This window comes from Anser cygnoides, chromosome 18 (assembly GCF_040182565.1).
Source record: "Anser cygnoides isolate HZ-2024a breed goose chromosome 18, Taihu_goose_T2T_genome, whole genome shotgun sequence".
NCBI classification, from domain to species: Eukaryota; Metazoa; Chordata; class Aves; order Anseriformes; family Anatidae; genus Anser; species Anser cygnoides.
The window spans coordinates 2,448,941-2,468,103 of NC_089890.1; the positions used below are offsets into that span (position 1 = coordinate 2,448,941).

The 19,163-nt window shown below is 46.3% G+C and overlaps 1 protein-coding gene across 5 annotated transcripts in view; it reads right to left on the reverse strand.

Moving 5' to 3' along the window:
- Positions 1–4,010: 4,010 nt before the first annotated feature.
- The window catches only part of GALNT17 (polypeptide N-acetylgalactosaminyltransferase 17), a 210,236-nt gene continuing 195,083 nt past the window's right edge, over positions 4,011–19,163 (reverse strand). For all 5 annotated transcript variants that reach the window (XM_048068094.2, XM_013189317.3, XM_066979434.1 and 2 more), the window contains 4 exons: positions 18,409–18,546; positions 17,091–17,186; positions 6,846–7,013; positions 4,011–6,194 (listed from right to left, as the gene is read on the reverse strand). In XM_048068094.2, the coding sequence (XP_047924051.1) occupies positions 6,066–6,194; positions 6,846–7,013; positions 17,091–17,186; positions 18,409–18,546 (531 nt within the window). In that variant the 3' untranslated portion in view covers positions 4,011–6,065. The remainder of the gene's footprint in view (positions 6,195–6,845; positions 7,014–17,090; positions 17,187–18,408; positions 18,547–19,163) is intronic.

Consider the following 19,163-nt stretch of genomic DNA (forward strand, 5'->3'; position numbering starts at 1 on the left):
CCTGCGGGCAGCGAGGTCGGTGAAGGAGGAGGGCAGAGGAGCTCTGGGTGCTGGGGCAGAGGTTCCTGCAGCCCATGCAGGACAGGAACCCAGGGCAGAGACCCACCCACGCTGCAGCCAGGAGGACCCCACACCACCTGGGTATGGCCTGAAGGAAGCCGCAGCCGGTTTTTGTTTCTCACCATCCTACTCCATTTTTAACCAGCATAAAAATGAAATCATCCTTCCCCAAGTCGAGTCTGTTTTGCCTGTGGCGGTCATTGCAGCAATCTCCCTGTCTTTAACTCCACCCACGGGCTCTTCTGTCTGATCTCCCCTCAGCCCTGCTGCAGAGGGGAGAGGGACAGCGGCTGGGTGGGCGTCTCACAGCCAGCCAAGGTGCCCCCCCAGGCTCAGCATTTCTGCAGCCTCAGGAAGCTCCTGCCCGTGCCACTGGCACGTGGGGAGGTTCCGCTCCATCCCCCGCGTGGGCACTCACTGCTGGGGAGCTTCCCCAGGATGAGGTCCCGAGCACGGTTTCGGAGCCCAGGGAAATAACCCTGCCTCCTCGGAGGGGGCCTGCAAGGCTCAGAGGATGCTCATGGTTGCCGTTCTGCTCTCAAAATGCCAGAAGTTGTTACCAGTTTACTGCTGGGTGCCAATTCCGCAGCTCTGCACAGCAAATCACCTTGTCCCCACTCTGCTGTTATTTTCCTCCCGGCTGTGATTTTTGAAGAGCACAATAAGAAATTAGTTCCTGCACGGGTTCTTGCCTAACTATGAAATACTTGCCTATAACAATAAAACCTAGAATTACAATAGCCAGGAAATACATTTGGAGAGCTATTACCCATCACGTCTCGGAGCCACCAGATGGGAATAAAATAAGAAACTCCTCCTCTGGAAGGCTCTATGGCTTATACAATCTTTCTTCCTGCCATTTTGTCTTCTGCTAGAGGAAGAACGCTTGACACAGCGGACTGGGGTAGCTGCTCTAGGCAGCAATTCCTGCGTGCCTTCAGAATAAATATTGAGCACTTCAGGTGATACCAGAGCTAATGCCCGGTGTTATTTTCCCAAAGAACAGTGCTGCCTCCTGCTGAGCACACACAGCCTGCAGGTATTTTTGGCACCTCCAAGTGTGACCCAAAGCACCCGGGCCAAAGTCTCAGCTGGGGCCCCTGAGAGCTGCACCCAGTGAGATATCGCTGGGTACTGATCGCGGTGATCCCCAGGGGATGGGACATGTTAACCTGCTCGCTCTCACCAAGGTGTCCTGGGTAAGTGGAGACTGCTGAGCTTGGATTTCGAGCTTGTAATTTCTGCCGTGTCATTTTGTTTTAATGTGGTGCTAGAAGGACGCCATCACTTTGTTTCTAAGCAAAACGCTCAGCTGAGATCCTGCTCCCACCAACGATGACTTGGCTGCAAACCTGAATGACCTGAGCAGCTTCATGGGCCTCAGCGTGACGCCTGGCTCCTGCGTGTAGGAAGAGTCACAGCCATTAATAACATAGGACTTCTCTGATTTATATGCACAGCGGAACTGTTGTATGATTCCAAGAATGACCTCCTCCAGAAACACAGGATCACCCCCACTAGGAGGCCTTGGCCTTTCAGTAAATACACAGAGGAGCTCAGTACCACACCTTTCTGTCACTTGGCTGATGGGGATTCAAGGGTTTATATCCCTAAACATGGCACTAACTTTTTCCAATACTTAGGGACCATCTGCAGGTAATATTGGTTTACCACAACAGAAAACTCCCCTTACTACTTCATCCTAACATCCTTAGAAAGCCAGCTGAGATTCCCAGTGGTCACATTTGCTTTCCCCACTCCCCAACTTAAAGCAAGACAGTTTCTCATCTGCAAAGGTTGTGCAGATTTCAAAATGCCTGATTTCACCCTGCACAGTGCTTAACTCTGTACCCATTAGCATGGATGAGTGCCCCAATAGCTCGGTGGCCAAGCAGAGGCTTTGCTATTGGGAATCCACAAGTTAAACCTTTGACTTTGAAATGACAGCAGTTTAACTTCATTTGAGGGATTAGAGGGAACTTTTTGCAAGTTTGGCTCTCTGCCCAGCACAAAGGTCCTGCTAAGGGGATCTAAGGAGCAAAGGTTTGTTCTTGACTTCTATTTGCTGGAAGGCACATGGATCATGCAATTCTATAACCTGGGCCTTTTCTTCTAGAAAGCCTTGAGCATGCAAAATGCACGCAACACAAACACAGGTTTTGTACCATCCATCTTGAGTCATCCTTCAGGAGGGGTGATGGAGCTTTATTTAGCACACTTTGCAGAAACAAGCTCAGGGCTGGAGGCCACACTTACCTGGACTCATGCTAACAGCCTGCTGTGTCCTCAGCTCTGGTGGGAGAGCTGCTGCTTTTATCACAAAAAAATGCCTTTATTATAGGGTGCACACACAGACATACCTCACTCCTATGTAGGCATGTAACTACCCGTACCTCGCTGTCCTTATCTGGGAACCACATCACCAGCTGACCTGTGGTTCAGGACAATATGGATGCAAAAACTGGGTCTAAGGAGTGCCCCAAGCTTCAGGTTACTTTTAGAAACATCCCGCCTGGGTACATTTGCAAGCGACGCTGTTTTACCACGTAACGTCTCTTTTCAGCTTCTTGAATGTAATTGCATTATCTTGGTGAGTGGCAGCCGGCACGGATGGATGAAACGGAAGGTTAATCTGCATCGGCCATCTCTCTTGATTTCTCCTTCGTTTCCATTTCTTTTTAAAATGGAAGTTCCATTAAAACAGCAGCACTTTTCTATTAAATAAGTAACAGAGAAGAATGACTGCCTCTGTATCTCATCAACAGTGAATCTTTTTAAAATCACTCGAGAGGCAAGGCTCAAATCATATATTTAATAAGAACCACTTTGATATCACTTTTTAAAGCAATTAACATATTATTAGAGATAAGCGCAAGATGCAACATTTAGATCCAGATTCCTAAGACAGATTTCTAAGGTTTAGGAGGATGCAGACCTCAGGTCATCGCCTCAGCAATCTTATCTCTGCATGTCACAAGCCAATGTAAGAACAGAACTTCACTTACACGGACACAGCAGATAAAATTCTCCATTTGAATCCTGATTTTACTCATGCCACTGCTTTTCAGTCATTTTAAAGCGCTCTATGTACAGCAGTGAGAACAGGCAAACCACCTCAAAAAGGTTTCTGCCCCAGCTGAGGTCCTGGAGCAGTGTTCATCTCCACCATCCCCTTCCTTTTGGGTACTCAGGCATTTGCTTTCTTTATGGTGCACAAAGGAAATGCATCTTTGAATTTTTTCATCAAAGAGCCCATCACCACTGGGATCACCATCACCAGGTCGGTTTGTGCCACCTGGGACAAGCTCACAGGAGCATAGACATCACCTCCAACAAACGCCACCACGCAGCTGGAGATGCACCCTGTGGCTGCCAGGGGCTGCCAGCTCCGGAGCAGAGCCACGCGGCTGTCCTGAAGTAACTGCAGCCAACGATCCGCTGTGTTTCATAGAGCCAAGCCCCCTGCCTCGTGGCTGAAGCCAGTCCTGCAAATTACAGAGCCGAGGTGCAGCCACACATTGCTTTCTGCTGACGGGGACGGGGACAGATCCAGCAGCTGAAGCAGATGGACGGCTGGGGGCAGTGACACCTTGTCCCACCACGATTAGATCTGACAAAGCCCATCTGCTGGCGCCCTGAGCACTGGCAGGGCTAGAGCTGAGCCAAGAACCATGAATGATAACACAGGAAACATCCAAAGGCTTTTGGGTTGTTTTTTCCCAAAACACACAGGCTTTTCCCAACACTAAACAATGTGTGGCTCCCACTGATGACTGACAGCAAACTGATTGCTCAATTAAAGGGCATTTTACCATTTTGGCCATTAGCTGTGAAGTCTCAAATCCCCCAGACTTTCCTGGAGTCCACTTCATTAGCAAACTGCTTTTCTTAGAAAGAAGCAACAAATGCAAGGGGAAATACATCATGCATCTAAAGACATTGTGATCGTGTCGTTTTTGTAAGTGCTAAAATTTATTACACAAGAGATGATGCAACAGCGAGTAAGAGAGCAAAATTCTACATTGACTCCCTACTTTGCAATTCAGGACAACTAAGAGGTTTTACTTCATTAAGGAAGGCAAGGGAAAAAATCAGAGACAACTCCAATGGATGAGGGAGTCTTGTCACACGTAAGTGAACAACCAGTCTTATGTGATGCTCATTGCTGTAGAAGGAACAATGAAATATATCTGTTTCTGTTCAATAAATTACTAAAACATCAGTTATAAACCTGCTGCATGGCATGGAAAATTAAACTCATTAAACACCCAGGTAGCTTTATCCTGATGCAAATGGAAGACAGGCATGAGTGCTCTGCAGCAAACAACTCTGTGCACATCCCATCTTTGGGAACATATTTACATGTACATCTCATATATTAATATATTTTAGTGCACCCTAGCCAGAGGGCAACCAGAAAGAGTATTATTCTGTGAGAAGGACAGGAGATGGGCTGGCTTCCCCTCTCCACTGAGCAAAGCCTGCATCCACCCATTAGTCCAGCATCTATGTGAAACAACTTTGCAAGATGTTTCCCTTTTCCAGTTTCCAGTTAGCCAGACACCAGGACCCCAAACCAATGGTCTCCCACAGTGGCTGGGTAGATTTGGTAGCCAAGATTACTGTGGGTCAAAAAAAGCAGGTGAGATCACCCCATCATATTAAGAAGCCTCAAGTGACTCCAAGGTCAGGAATTTCAGCCAAGCTGCCATTTCTTGGTCTCTTGCCCTCCCTCTCCCTTACATCTCCATCACCCATGAAGGACTGCAGAAACATGCAGGGTTTGGGGTGGACCCTTGGCCATAGCTACACACTGACCAGGCCTCAGGACAGGTGTGCTCAAGCCTCAGGAAGAAAATTGCACCGCTACAAAGTTAAGGAGACCACTGTTACTGATATCTTCATTCAGAGCAAGGATGCCTTGAAGACGAGCCCCATAGCCTCCATGGGAGGGAAGCCTGAGCAGGACTTTCTCATGTTACCTCCCCTCAGCCTGTTGCACACATCAGTGCACCCATCCCAAAAGCAGAAAAAAAAAAAGGGGGGGGGAGATAGAAGGGGGATCCCCAAGGGGCTAGTGCTATGCCAGCAGCTCCACCAGGGGGACAAGACAGACCTGCAGCTCTCCAGGTCCCCAGCTGGCCAACAGCTTGCTGTGCAATGCTTGGGCTGCCACAGGGCATGTCGCACCAGGCATGCATCTGACCGACCCCAAAACTGGCAGGCAGCCGCCTGTGGGGAAAAATTCTGAGGTCTTTCCACAGGGAACCCATTCGGGGTCTCCGTAAATGGAGGGGCCGGGGCTGGTTTGGCAAGCAGCATCACTTGGGCGATGCAGAGGGGACAACAGGAGGTCAGTATTTTCATTCGACAGAATTTTGTGTAATGACATCTGTGATTAAGGATTGGAAAGATCAGTGGGATCTACCGGGGCGTCTCTGAGAGCTTCACTTCTCCCAGACTCAAGAAAAGGGCTGCTAGATGTAGGGGCAAGAAAGGAAAAAGAGAGAGAGGACCTAGTGAAACACCACATCATTCAACGCAGCTTCTCTGGGGCTTGGCCACATTTTCCTCTCACAAGCAAGCAAGTTTTCGTGCTTGCCATGCAGATATATGCAGGGTGTCTTGACTCTGACCATGGTGCAAACCTAGCTGGCCCTTTGGGAGAGCTTGGAGTCATCTGGGAAAGCAACATTTCCCTGTCAGTAAAATGCTCACAAGACTACATGAGCTTATTACACTTATTCCAGCAGAAATAAGTGGTACCTTTTAGAGTGCTCGCCAGAAGAAAATAGCAGTTCTGACCCAATTTCACACAGTTGGAATCAGCTGCGGGAGACTAATATACAATAAAAATAAAGACACAAATGCCCATTTCCCCCATGTCCTCTCCTAATAACATGAATAAAGCTCTGTTTTGATATTTTGTCCTTTCCAAAGGAGTCCAGTCAGATCAGTCCAAGTCAGCTGTGTTTCAGGTGAGACTCCTCGGAGTTTTCCACCCTTTACTTGATGAAATTTTTAATTGTCCACCTTTGTCCTGTGCAGCTGCGAAGAATCAGATCGATGCCAGCCATTCCTCTGTTCTCCACTTCCAAGCAGCGCCCCGTTCCCTTGTTCAAGATGGCACCATTCTAAAATTACAGACATGGAGAAAATAGTTAAAAAATTAAAAGATGTGGGACTGCCTGTGAAGCAAGCCCAGGACCATGCACTGCAGGGGAGAGGCTGTGTCCTCGTGCGTGGCTGGAAAGTGCACAGCACTTAGTGGGGCAGTAATGCAATTCAAGCAATAACATAATTTCTAAAATAATCAATGGGATTGAACGGAGCAACCTTTATCACTGACAGCACTGATCCCTAACACAGCAGTAACCAAAAGACATCTGTAACCTTTAAATAGCATGACTGCATCCTGTGTGTTAGGAAGGTGTGACACTTCCATGGGCTGTATAACTCTCTGCTTTGGGACAGAAATAGTGTGTGCTTTCATGTATTTCACCATTGGTTATCTGTAAGAAACAAAGAAATCTGGAAGTCATACATAGGGCAGGTTACATATACCTGAGTGACAGTAAAGGAAATTTCTACTGGAATTATTTGTCTGCTGATACTGCCCTGCCCCTGATCCCTCTTAACCTTTTGCCTCTGTCCCAGGACCTGGCATCTGCTGTCACACACGACATTTCGTCTTCATCCCCTGCTGTCCCATGCTGAAGACACCATGCCACAGCCATGGCTTGGGAAAAGAGAGGGGCAGCACTGATGGCAGGCCCATAACAAACCTGGATGAAATTCCAGCGCTTATGGAGGCTGCTCTTGACCTTTTCGCAGTCGAGGAGCTGAGGGAAGCGGCTTTTCACGTTATCCACCAGGCAGCGGGTGTCGGGCAGAAGAGTCGTGGTCCCGAGGGCGCCGAGATGAAGGAACCCCTCCTTGGTGTAGCGTGCAAGCTGGGGACAGGGACGGAGGGGAAAAAGACCATCAGTATCTTTGGAGTATCATTAAAGTGACGCAGGAGCGGACAACCAGGCAGAGCCCCAGGAAAAAACAGTGAGGATGGTGAACAGGGAAAGAACCAACAAGAGGGGAAAAAGAATACGCCTTTTTCCAGCCTTTTTCTCCTGATGTTGTTTATTTTGCCGATGCAGGTGAGGAGCCAGGGCACACAGAAAAGAAAATAATAACTCCAAGGCACAAACCCATCACAGGGCTGCCTCTCCCAGGCCTGAACACTCCGTGGGTTGGGGCAATGCATGATTTCCCCTGGTTTTTGGCCGGAGCCAGCTGGCTCGGTGGGGCACGCTGGCCCAGCTCACGGCGCCTCACGCTCTTGGCAAGCCAGCCTTGCTTTGGCCCGCAAACGATGCCGCTGGTGTGTCTGGCGCAGCCCTCCAGCAACTCCACCAGCAGCCAGGCAGCAACACCAGCCAAAGGCCAATATACAACTGGCCCCGGTCCCTGAGGACACAAGCCCAGAACCTCCCCCATGGCTCAGCACTGAAGCAAAGTCTGAGTCCTGCACCTGACCGCTGCAATCCTGCCGGCATCAAACCGCCGTCACCCGCCGGCAGCCGCACTGCTCCACGGATCCATCCCAGGGAGCAGCGAGAGGCGACAAGGACACCGGGGACTGCTGCCGGGGCGGGCAGCACGCAGCACACAGCTGGCACCGCCGCACACAAAGAGCTCCCACAGTCCCACTGTTTAAGGAATCCCACCAAAATATTTCCCTAAACATATTTAAATTCAGGAGTGAAAGGAGATGAATGACAGCGGCCTGCCTTTTATGGTTCAGGGGAAAGATATACACAGCTGCTTATTTAAATTATGAATCAATCTATTATCTAGCAGACAAATGAGGAGTATTCAGCACGTTAATTAACTGAGCATATCTGTGACCCAGATGCTTAAAAAGAGACAGTAAATCACACTGGGAGTTCGGGTTATCTCTGTTAAAATAATTAAACACTGAAAATCAAGTTAAAACAATGTACAGGGGTCTGAGTTGAGCCAGCAACAGCAGATACAGTTATGGTGCCTGAATCTCGTTTTGCCTTCCCTCTGCGCGCTGGTTTGTAGGGACAGTGGTGCCAGAGCCTCTGACTGCCCCCCACCCCCCCACTGCCCCTCTGCCTTGCGTTTTGCTCCCAGCTGCTGGCAGATTTGCACTTTTAGCCAACGTGTTGCCAATCAAAGCAAGACCTCTGCTACTTTACAGCTCACGGAGGCCCGTTTGCCAGCAGTATCCATCCCCAGATGGGGATTCAGCTGCAGTACGGTTGCAGAGGGCAGCACGCACACATGCTTGCATGGCAGCCCACACAGCCCAGCGCTGCCCCCATCCCATCCCCTGGTGCAGTATCTGCTCTTCTGCCCCCCAAATCCCTTTGCAAAATGGTGCACAGGAGTGCATGTCTCTGGCTTTACAGCAATCCCAACTGCTGTGCTGGAGCAGCAGGGCTGGAAAGGAGCACAGCCTGCAGAGCTTAGCACCATAACCATCACCTCCTCCTCCTCTTCCTCCCAGCCTTGCCACCATCTGCCCCGGATGCATGGTGCCCGAGCACAGGACAGGGATCCTGGTCACCTCCGCACTCAGCTCACATGGCACCACGATCCCAGCAAGGGAGCTTCCCTGTGCACGAGGCAGGAGCAACCTGAGAATGACTTCCTGGGAATCTCCAGCTCAGCTTGAAAGGCTCAAATTCACATTATTTGTTTTTATCGGTTTGATGTTTCCATGAGCCAAGCCTCAAATGAGGTAGTGTTCTCATGTTGTCAAACGACAACGTTTTTAGCCACACAATTCATTTGAATTAGTATTTGAGCACCAACCCAGAGGATGAGGCCACTTGCCTTGCGAAAAGAGAGAGGCATGTAAAGGAAAAGAGAAACAAAAAAAAACAACCCACCCCAAGACTTCTCCTTGACAAACAGAAATATCTTCTAGAGGTCCCAAATGGACAGCATGTTACCCTTCCTTCTCCTGTTTCTGAAACGTTTCCTACCACGTCCAAAATTAGCATGCTAGACACTTCTTTTTTTTTAATGGAGTTTGGCAGTTTGTCTTCAGAAAGTTGGCCTCCTGCCCACAAGGCAACACGATTTCTGCTCTTCCATGTTATCGCCTAATGTGCTGGGAAAAAATAAGTAGAGCAAAAATCAAATCTTTCCCGAGGAAGGCAAAGGGGCAGGGGCTGCAGGGAGACTAAACGGGCTGAAAAACAAACACGGGTATTATGAAAAATGTATCAAGTGCATCTATTAGATGTGTCATCTACTAGGTATAATAGCCAGATAAAGAAAGCCCCGAACACATGTCTGGATCCAGTGCACTGTCACACACTGGATCCAGCCCAGCCCTCCTCAGTACTTCAAAACTGATAGTGATGATTTCCCAAAAAAAATCGTCTAACTCATAAGTGTAAGCTCCAAGATGCATTTGCAGGAATCTTGCCTTTGATGTCTTAACTCTTCTTTCATTATTCGCTCCTCTCCAGAGCAAGCCCGCTGCAGCAGCTGGGGGTCCCAACCCCAAACCAAAGCAGGGGGTGAAGAACTCAGGCAAAGGGGTGGCGAAGCATTGATCCTGCTACCACTGTGTCTTGGGTCTTTCTTGAACGGTAAACGGGAAGATAACACACAGCAGAGGCTGATATTTGAGATGGCCCCACTGGCTGCTCTGGGGAGCTAACCAGCTTTTCCTGCCCAAAAAGATATGGGAAGTGTCACATCACCACGCTGACGAACATCTTACAGAGTAGCTCTAGACAGCTCATCACTTAGAATCATAGAATCATAGAATCATAGAATATCCTGAGTTGGAAGGGACCCTTAAGGATCATCAAGTCCAACTCTTGATACTGCACAGGTCTACCCAAAAGTTCAGACCATGTGACTAAGTGCACAGTCCAATCTCTTCTTAAATTCAGACAGGCTCGGTGCAGTGACCACTTCCCTGGGGAGCCTGTTCCAGTGTGCAACCACCCTCTCTGTGAAGAACCCCCTCCTGATGTCGAGCCTAAATTTCCCCTGCCTCAGCTTAACCCCGTTCCCGCGGGTCCTGTCACTGGTGTTAATGGAGAAAAGGTCTCCTGCCTCTCGACACCCCCTTACGAGGAAGTTGTAGACTGTGATGAGGTCTCCCCTCAGCCTCCTCTTCTCCAGGCTGAACAGGCCCAGTGACCTCAGCCATTCCTCGTACGTCTTCCCCTCCAGGCCTTTCACCATCTTTGTAGCCCTCCTCTGGACACTCTCCAACAGTTTCATGTCCTTTTTATACTGTGGTGCCACTTGCATAAGACCTGAGCCTTATTTAGAAACCGAAGTTGCCAGACAAATGCTTTATAATATCAATAAATTACGTGTGCCATTGCCATTAAAGTCTTCCGAGCAGTTGCACCAATTCACCATCTCAACAACTCAGTGGCTCAAGCAAACCTCCCTGCTTCAATGCAGCTGGCGCAGCCCCAGGCAAGCAGTGAGAATTTGTTCTTCAGCTACATATGAAAGCTGAACGAGCGAGGGCTACTCCGTTCTGCGTGATCGACACTGCAGGTGCTCGTAGCGATATCTAGGGTAACACAGCTCCTTGGCTCAAGGCGGTACATGAAGGACCGTGGGCAGGATTTCAGTAAGCTCCTTCCAAGCTGCTCTGCACTGTGTTTGCGAGTCTCAGCAACATAACCCAACTGTGTAAATCCTGCCCTCTTGCCCAGGAGCACACCCGATCCACCCGGCACCATCTGAAAAGTCTTGGCTCTTCTCTGCTCCTCTTCATCCTCACAGCTCCTCCTGGAGGCACCAGGAAGGCTCTTCCACCAAAGGTTCACCTGTTGGACCACACTGGTTTTCTCCTCTCAAATGCCTTGCAAGGACTGCCCATCCCGTTCCCAGGTCGGGCACCCTGAAAATGCCACCTCCGTCAGCAAGTGTTGGAACAAGGCTACTCCCTTGGAGACCCCAAGGCTGCTTTGTAGTCACCAATGATTTCCTCACACGGTCATCACAGTGCTTAAAGGTAGCAGAAGTGTGTCTTTTTATGAAGTAAATGATTTCTTTGATGAAGAAGGAGGTTTTGCCTACGGGTTTTCCAGTGACAGTAAGTTAAGGATAGTCCACATCGTGTAACCAGTAAGAACCAGTGGTATTTCATGCAACAAACCCATGTTTTCCTGGCTTTGTGGAAAGGCAAATCACTGAAATGATCCAACTTTAAATTCTGCTCTACTTGCCCTAAAACATTACACACCTAACCTTTTAAGTGATCTACACCTCTTTGCCTGTTAGGCAGTGTCAGCCTCAAGGACACAGACCAAGCAAAGCACCTGAAGGAGTTACTCAGCCTAGCACAGGGCACAAGACAAAACAGACTGACCAAGAAGACAGACCAGAGAAAAACAGCTTGAAAATGCTAACTAGCTAGCCATTTAAAAGCGGTCAATCTTGAGGTCTTGAAACCTTTGATCTGTGTAAGTAGCCCACGGCCACATCCCCAGAGAGAAACACAGATTCATACCTACAGCATCTTCCAAACACATTTCCAGGTTTAGGCTATAAAAAGGCAGGTTTCGATCTCTAATTGAGTTACTGGATCCTAAAAAAAGGGGGGATTGAACGCTAAAAATGAAGCCCTGGAACCTGAGAACAAGGATTTGTGCCATCACAATGGGGGTCTGGAATAAAAAAAAAAAAAAAAAAAAAAAGAGGCTTTGGACCCTGAAATGAGGCTCTGGGCCCTACATTTTGTTGCTGCACTCATGCCCCGTGAATCACTCAGGCTGATCTCCCATCAACAAACCTGCACCACCAATACATCTTCTTTGATTATTGTTTCTGGCTGGCTGTGTCTCAGGGATGGTAGAAAGTTAATTAGACGTCTTAGCACCTGGGAAATAAAAGCCTCGATGACCTTCATTGACTCTATTGGAAAATAATTTAGGGTTGTTTAGCTTCCTTTCTGCAGTGAGCAATCTTCGATTAGCAACTTTTTTATTTTCTCCTTAGCCCAATTTCATCTGATGTGCTGTTTTGTCACCCTTGACAACGCAGTGTCCCGGATGAACTCAGTATTGACAGTTTTGTCCCCAAGTTCTGATGCTTAAATGGGCAAAACATATTTTATCCTATAATTAAATGAAATGCTCTGTTGAGTGAACATTATCTTAAGTTTTATAGTATTATAGTACTTTCTATCATGTTAATATATCACCATCGTTCTGTCACTCCAGTGAAGTATTACTATATTATTAGTGTGATACATCATTACAGCCAGGTGTTTTCATGATGTATCACTTAAAAGATGAAGCCATCAGGAAAAAAAACCTAGGAACACGTTCAATATAATTACAGGATAAAAGGATACTTCATCTTGAAATCTGATAACGATTTGACCTGGAAGTGAATGAAAACAGGGAGATTGGGAAGGTAAAGGGAAAATAAACAGAAGAAAAACCCAGAAATTTCCCCCAGTGATAGATGTTACAATAAAGGTGTTGTGAGAAAAAGCCAGGTTCTCAGACACATTCAGCACTAGGTACGGGATCCATTGCACCTAACTGCAACCATCCATATGCTACGTACTTAGCCTGAACTGATTATCAGTCATCAGCAGAGTGAGCAGAAATTCAAGATATAATGTAAGCTGCCCTGATTTGAATGGAAAAACTCTCTCCCCAAAGAGTCAAGTGCCCTCCCTCTCTGCCTCAGGCTGCTCATCCACAGGCATACCATAGCCACAGTGGACAGGATCACGGTGTGGGGATGGACAGCTTACAAAAAGTGAAGGTTTCTACTGAAATCCCAACATTATTCAGTGGCAGGGAACAGGAGTGGTGACACCACTGTCCTTGCATTGTAAAAATGCCAGCAGACAGCATACACACTTACCCTCACTAGCTGAGCCAACAAACCTGCTCCTCAATTGGGAAACATTTAAGTGTGGATGTGACGGGCCGCAGCACCAAAGAGAGAAGGGAGACTGCAAGCCACTGCCTGAACGCAGGCACCACCCCGCATGCTAAAAACCCAACAGGAATTGCAAGTCCTTGTGGTTTTTATATATATACATATATATATATATATTCAGTAAGTGAGCTATTTGAACAAAGTGTTTACATCACCTCTGATTATATTCCCAGTAATAAATTACAACTCGCAGCCCATTAATTAAATTGTAGTAATGAAAGTCCAATTTCTTTTGTGCCGCACCTGTGTTTTTACAAAAGGCTGATTTCAAAGCTTCTGCACTCACTGATAGCTACTTTTAAAAAGCGTTTTCAAGGAGTTAAACTAATTGCACGTATCGTGAAACAAAAGAACTGCCAAGAACTGGTTCTCAGCTGGAGAGGGAAGAGATGACGCGGAGATGGAAGACCAGGAAGAAAAACCTGCGCTGAGCTTGCACAACAGGTGAGCTGAAGGGAACCCAGAGCACTGCGGTGCTTTATTTCAGAACACCAGGTTGGAAGAGAAAACATTGTTAAGTTTAGTCACAAATCATCTGCTTTTAGTCATTCATCTTAAAGTCCAGGGTTAGCAAGCAATGTCAGACTAATTCAGTTTCTCATATTATAATGCACTTAGAGGCTTAAGCTTCCATCCAGAAAGTCTAACAGGCAGTTTGTGCCATTTAAGAAAAAATTGTGTGCGTTTAAGCAACAGCTAGGTTATATTTAGCAGTGACTTGATCAACCACAGATGACTGATCTCTGTTTAAAGGCAAGGATAAATCAAAGTGAGATTTGTCTCTACCCCGAAGGAGTCCCATGGCCCCTTCCTCAGCTCAGGTGGTTCCTGAAGTCTGCAGTTCAGGCTGAGGTGTGCTTTGGAATTACTTACGCCTGGTGAACCTGGAAAGCTGATGATGATTTTATTGTGAGAATGGGTTCTTTACACATTCCTGTCACTTGAAGCTGTACATTTTCTAGCTAAAAATGACCCTCCTTGAGCACGCTGGACCCCCAAATACTCACTAAGGCTGTCAGAACTACCATACCCTGCAGCTCTAAGTCCCCACTCACCTCCATCTCAGTCTACAACGCACTCTCCTGCCTATGTCAGCAGAAGGGTAATGCTAACGTTATTTTGCAGGTGGAGATTTAGACAAAAACCCCGCTACCTTGCCACCTTGTGAAGACCTCCTCCCATGTACGGGTTGCACAAGCACTGTGAAGGAGCCAGACTTACCATCTGCAATGGCCAATGAAAGTTCTGTTTTCAAGACTGAGTTGACGTATTCACACAGGTATTCGGTATTTGGGTATTCAAAGAGAAAACAAAACAACCAACGCGCATATACAAGATGGGCTACAACCCATAATGGGTTAGAATTCAGAAGGAGCCAGTGAACAGGTCACAGCAGCTTCTGTTTCAGCTGGAAAAATCTGATCCTTATATGAAATTTGCTCAATAAATCATCCCAGATATATTGGGAAACTCTACTTCCCAGCAGGGAATTATCTTCCTCTCCCTGCTCTTCCTTCTGATTTATGGGAGAAAATTTTATAGGCAGTGTTTTATTATGCAAATACCTGCAGGCATTTAATTGGGTGGTCTTGATTATGTTCTATTTCCACAGTTCTGGTCTTAATGAATGCAAATGTAGTGCTAAGCTTTCTTTTGCAACTCTATGAAGGAAACTGGTTTTCCTCTCCCAGCCTGCATGGAGACCAAAGTGACCCAGAGCAGAGGTGCTGGGCAGGCTTACGGTGCCCTTGGGATCAGGAGTTCAACCACTGCTCTTGAGCATTTTTATATAGTTTGTGCACTTTTGGGACACACTGCAGGTCTGATGCAGCATCTTACCTTTAAGGGCATAGAAAATCTGTCAAACAGTTTATCAGCAAGCTGCATTTGAGTCTTTACTCATTGCTGTGTCACCTCCTGTGCTGCTTCATTGCAGCAGTTCGCTGTCACACAACAACTTCAACAGGATTTAGGTGCTCACAACGCGTTAGACATGCCTATAGAGCTGATCTCAGCCTAAACCCTCAGTCATCTGCCAGCACAGACAGCTCTGGTTTGGGGTTGTGATGTTAAAAGAAGATGTTGGAAGGCCTGGCCAATGTTAGACTAACATACACCATGATACTGAGCTAGCAAAGGGTGGAATGACAAACTGGGGCTATCTGATTGAAGAACATAACCCATAAAGTGCAGATACCAGGATCCATGTCTTGCCAGGGCAAGCTTTCACTAAAACATGCCAAGGCAGATGTTCTCCTGCAAATAAATAGAAAACTCTGTCTATGCCTTAAATATACCCAGCTCAGCATCCTGGCACAACTGGGATGGGTTTGTCTCACCTAACCTCACCCAAATCCACGTTCAGCTTCCTGTGTAAAACTCGTCCTCTTGGCAACGGAGAGCAACGGGCAGGACCCATCTCACCATGTGAAGCGTCCTGGCTCTGCTCCTGTGGCACACCTCACCTTCTTTCAAGAGAATGCGGATGATGGCTTCTGCCTAGAAACTCAGTGATCAGACAGCTTTTCAGGTACGGTTTTGCACGAGTTTCTAAGCAGATCAGTAGATGATCAGTACAAATGTGGCTGATCCAGAGAAGGCAGCTGGCAAGTGTTTCCCAGCTTAGTAGTGAGCACGGACTTACCAATGGAAGAAAAGCAATGGAAGAAACTGCCTTGTCACAGAGGACTTTGTCCCGTTTCCACCCATTGCCAGTAGTCACTGGGCAAGCACAGAGACTGCAGAGCCTGTTACCTGCAAACTCCCCACCTCGGCTACATTTCCAGTATAGATAGCCACAGCATTTACATGGGAAATGCAAACAAAAGCAGGAGGCTGAGGTCAGATACACTTGTTATATTCTGGTGATAACCAACCAGGGTCTCACTGGGTAGAGATGAAGTGCTGGAAGAACAAGTGCTGCTACACTGTGGCTATAGGGAGGCCAGGCAATATTTTGGCAATGAAGAAAAACAAAATCACATCCTTATTCTTGTAAAAAAACATGTATCATAAGACAGCCACTCTGCTTCCAGACTAAAACGAGACTTGTTGTATTTTCTCCTTAAAGACTGGAGGGGATAAGGGCATTATACTAGGGGATCTGCGTGTCAAGAAGACGGCCAGTAGGCATACAGAAAGAAAAACATGATGGAAATCATATGATTTAGGCAAAATACTGAGGTGGGGATATGGGCAGAGATAAGAGGGAAAACAGACAAAAAAGTTTACATGGAAATGGTTGAGTTACACCTGGAGCCTGCAGATCCTGGAAGTCCAGCTCAGAGTCTGCTGTTGGCTTTATCAACAGTGATACCAGCAGTGACAGAGAGAGCAGAGCACTCTGTTTTGTTCTATCTCTACAGCTATCGAACCAGCAGCATTCCCATGCTGCCTTCTTTTAAAACAGTGTGAGAGATGCAACTATAAAATAGGCCAAATCAGTTCATAATCACTAACTTTGATTATTTGACACATCCACTAATCCTCCAAAAGATAAGAGATGTAGAGTGAATCTTGTAATCATGACCTTTTATCTAGAATGAGCTTGAAATTAGGTTAAGAAGCTTCTAGTTTGCTCCTAAGATTTTGGAGAGACAAAAGAAGTGCTAGAAAACTAACACTATAGTAAAGCCCAACCCAGCTGAAATAGCAAATTATCATCCCATCAAAAAGCACTGTTTGTTTTCTTTTCCCCGTCGGTACCTTTTTAGTCTGCTGGGTAAAAGAAAAGAAAAGTCTTAAAATGCTCTGCTTGTGTGTGCTCTGCTCTGTTCATTGGCCATTTGTTTTCAGCATTATTTACCCTTGTCTGGAAAATATTTTCAAATTACGCTTTTACTTGCAACTCTGCCATGATTATGGTAATCCAGAAAATAACTCTAAGAGTAGCTAGGAAAATGCATCTCTTTATCCTTTTTTTTTTTTTTAAACAAGAAAGAAGCAGGGCCTTAAACATTTGAGAGCGAAGCCAACAGACACATTGCACATCCGTACTCTGTCCTCCGTCCATCCAGCCTCTGCCAGGTCCTGCCTGCTCCCAGCACATGCAGGCTCCTCACCTGCGGTCCCCAGCCGTGGCACGGGTACAATATTGCTGTGTGGTTCTCCTGCGGGCCCTGGTCAAGGCAAACATCCTTCGCTTTGTTGTTTCGAAGCTGTAAAAAAATAAATAGGGCATGTTTACATGTCTTCAGAGATAAGCTATGAATTGATATGCAGCAACGTCTGGCCATGGAAAGAGTACATGGTACTATATCACGAGCTATAATCAGGCAGAGAAAGGTTTAGCATGCCATATGTTTTCTTTAAATACAGGCCTAATGATGACTGCTTTTATATAATAATCACCATTCAAAGGAACCAACTTTCCTTGAACAGTTTCCTTTGTATTTGGTCATGTGTGGTGGTAACAAACATATTTTTAGATTGCTGTCAGCATGTTGCCAGCAGCCTGAAATCAATGCAGAATTGCTTGTATTCCATCAAAATGCCGAAGTGTTCAACAAGGCAGGATAAAGAAGTCCAGATAGCACAAGGAACCCCTTCAAATCATCAGAGAGATGCAGGAGGAGATGCAAAGCTGGCAAACCAGGTGGCTCAGTAGTCAAAGACACATTTTGGAGCAAGTACGAGAGTGCTGGACTCATGCTACAAACCCCACCACCAGGTCTGTGAAGGCAAAGATGCCCTCTCTCCAGTTTCCCCACGCTGGGCAACTGTAATGAAATAATGCTTTTAAAATATTGCTTGTTTGGGGAGGTTAGCTTGAAGTCATTAAACAACTTCAACAAGAAAACTTTCTTAAAATTAATGCCCATCTGGGGTACTCAGGCTGTGCTTCAAAAAGCCTTCTTCAACTGCCACTATTCCATGAGACCTACTACAACAGAGTATTATTAGTTCCCATAAATGCCTGTTTTTATATTCCTAGTACTGTCTCAAAGCCAATAGAGATTGAATTAAGTCTCCTTGCTTTATCTCATCCTTAAGCTGTTGTGACAAGGCACTGTATCCTACAGAGACCATGTAAGAAATTAGGCTGAGGTTAAGTCAAAGGGTTTTATAAAACAACTTTTTGTTAAAAATATACATTCTGCTGCATAATCCATGGACTCAATAGGTAATACAGATAATTTTGTGTCAATTCAGTAAATAACGTATTAAAATATTTTACTACGTATGGTCTCCAAGATCAGAAATAGATCCCCAAAGAGGTTTTCACAAGAAACCGTGAGCAGATTTATAAACATCTATACAACTACACAGAAACGGGAAGGTTTGATTCACGCTCAACTCCTTTGAGGCTTTTTGTCATCAGAGCCTCACCAGCTGTAAAAATTACTAGTCACATCTAAGGAATGTACCAGCCGTAATTACCTCGCCATACGCGATGGTGTTGTTGTATCTTCTCATTTCTGGATAAACGTGGTCCAGATACCACTGGAAATTTTTACACTTCAAGCTCTTCCTCAAAGCTTTTCTCTCAGAGACATCCCCAATGTCAATACCTGGATTCTGAAAAACAGAGACACATCATATCACTGAATGGTTCCTCTTTAAAATAAAAGATAAAATGAGTGCATTTCACTGGTGCTTGCTATCATTTCCAATCCACTTTAAAACTGCCAAAGGTTGAGTAACTCCACGCAGAAGCTGTGCCCTGGACTTTTGGCAGGCGTGTCCAAGACTGAAATTATCATCCAAGAAGCCTGACTTCAGAGAGTCAAAGTGGGGAGACGACACATACTTCCCTGCCAGGGTTTGAAGGCATTCTCACAATGGCCACCAGAATAAAGATGAAGGCACTTTGGTCATGGGAGGTAATTTAAAAAGAGAACCCAAAGGGAGAAAACAAGGAAGAGATTTTGGAGGAAATACGAGAAGCACAAGGTAGCAGAGGCAAAACTTCCCAGTGATTCCCCCCAGCTTCGGAACAGTCTGGAAAAGATGGAATTTTTCAAAAGGAACAATGAATGAGGTATTTTTAAAAGATCTCACCTCCCACTGACATAGTGGAATTCCAGAAGAGTTTAACAGTAAATTTATATCAGGGTTTAAAAGATGGTCACATGCTAAATCTTGGGAAAGAAAATCCCTGTCATTGCACCAAGCACCAAAGCCCTTCCCCTACA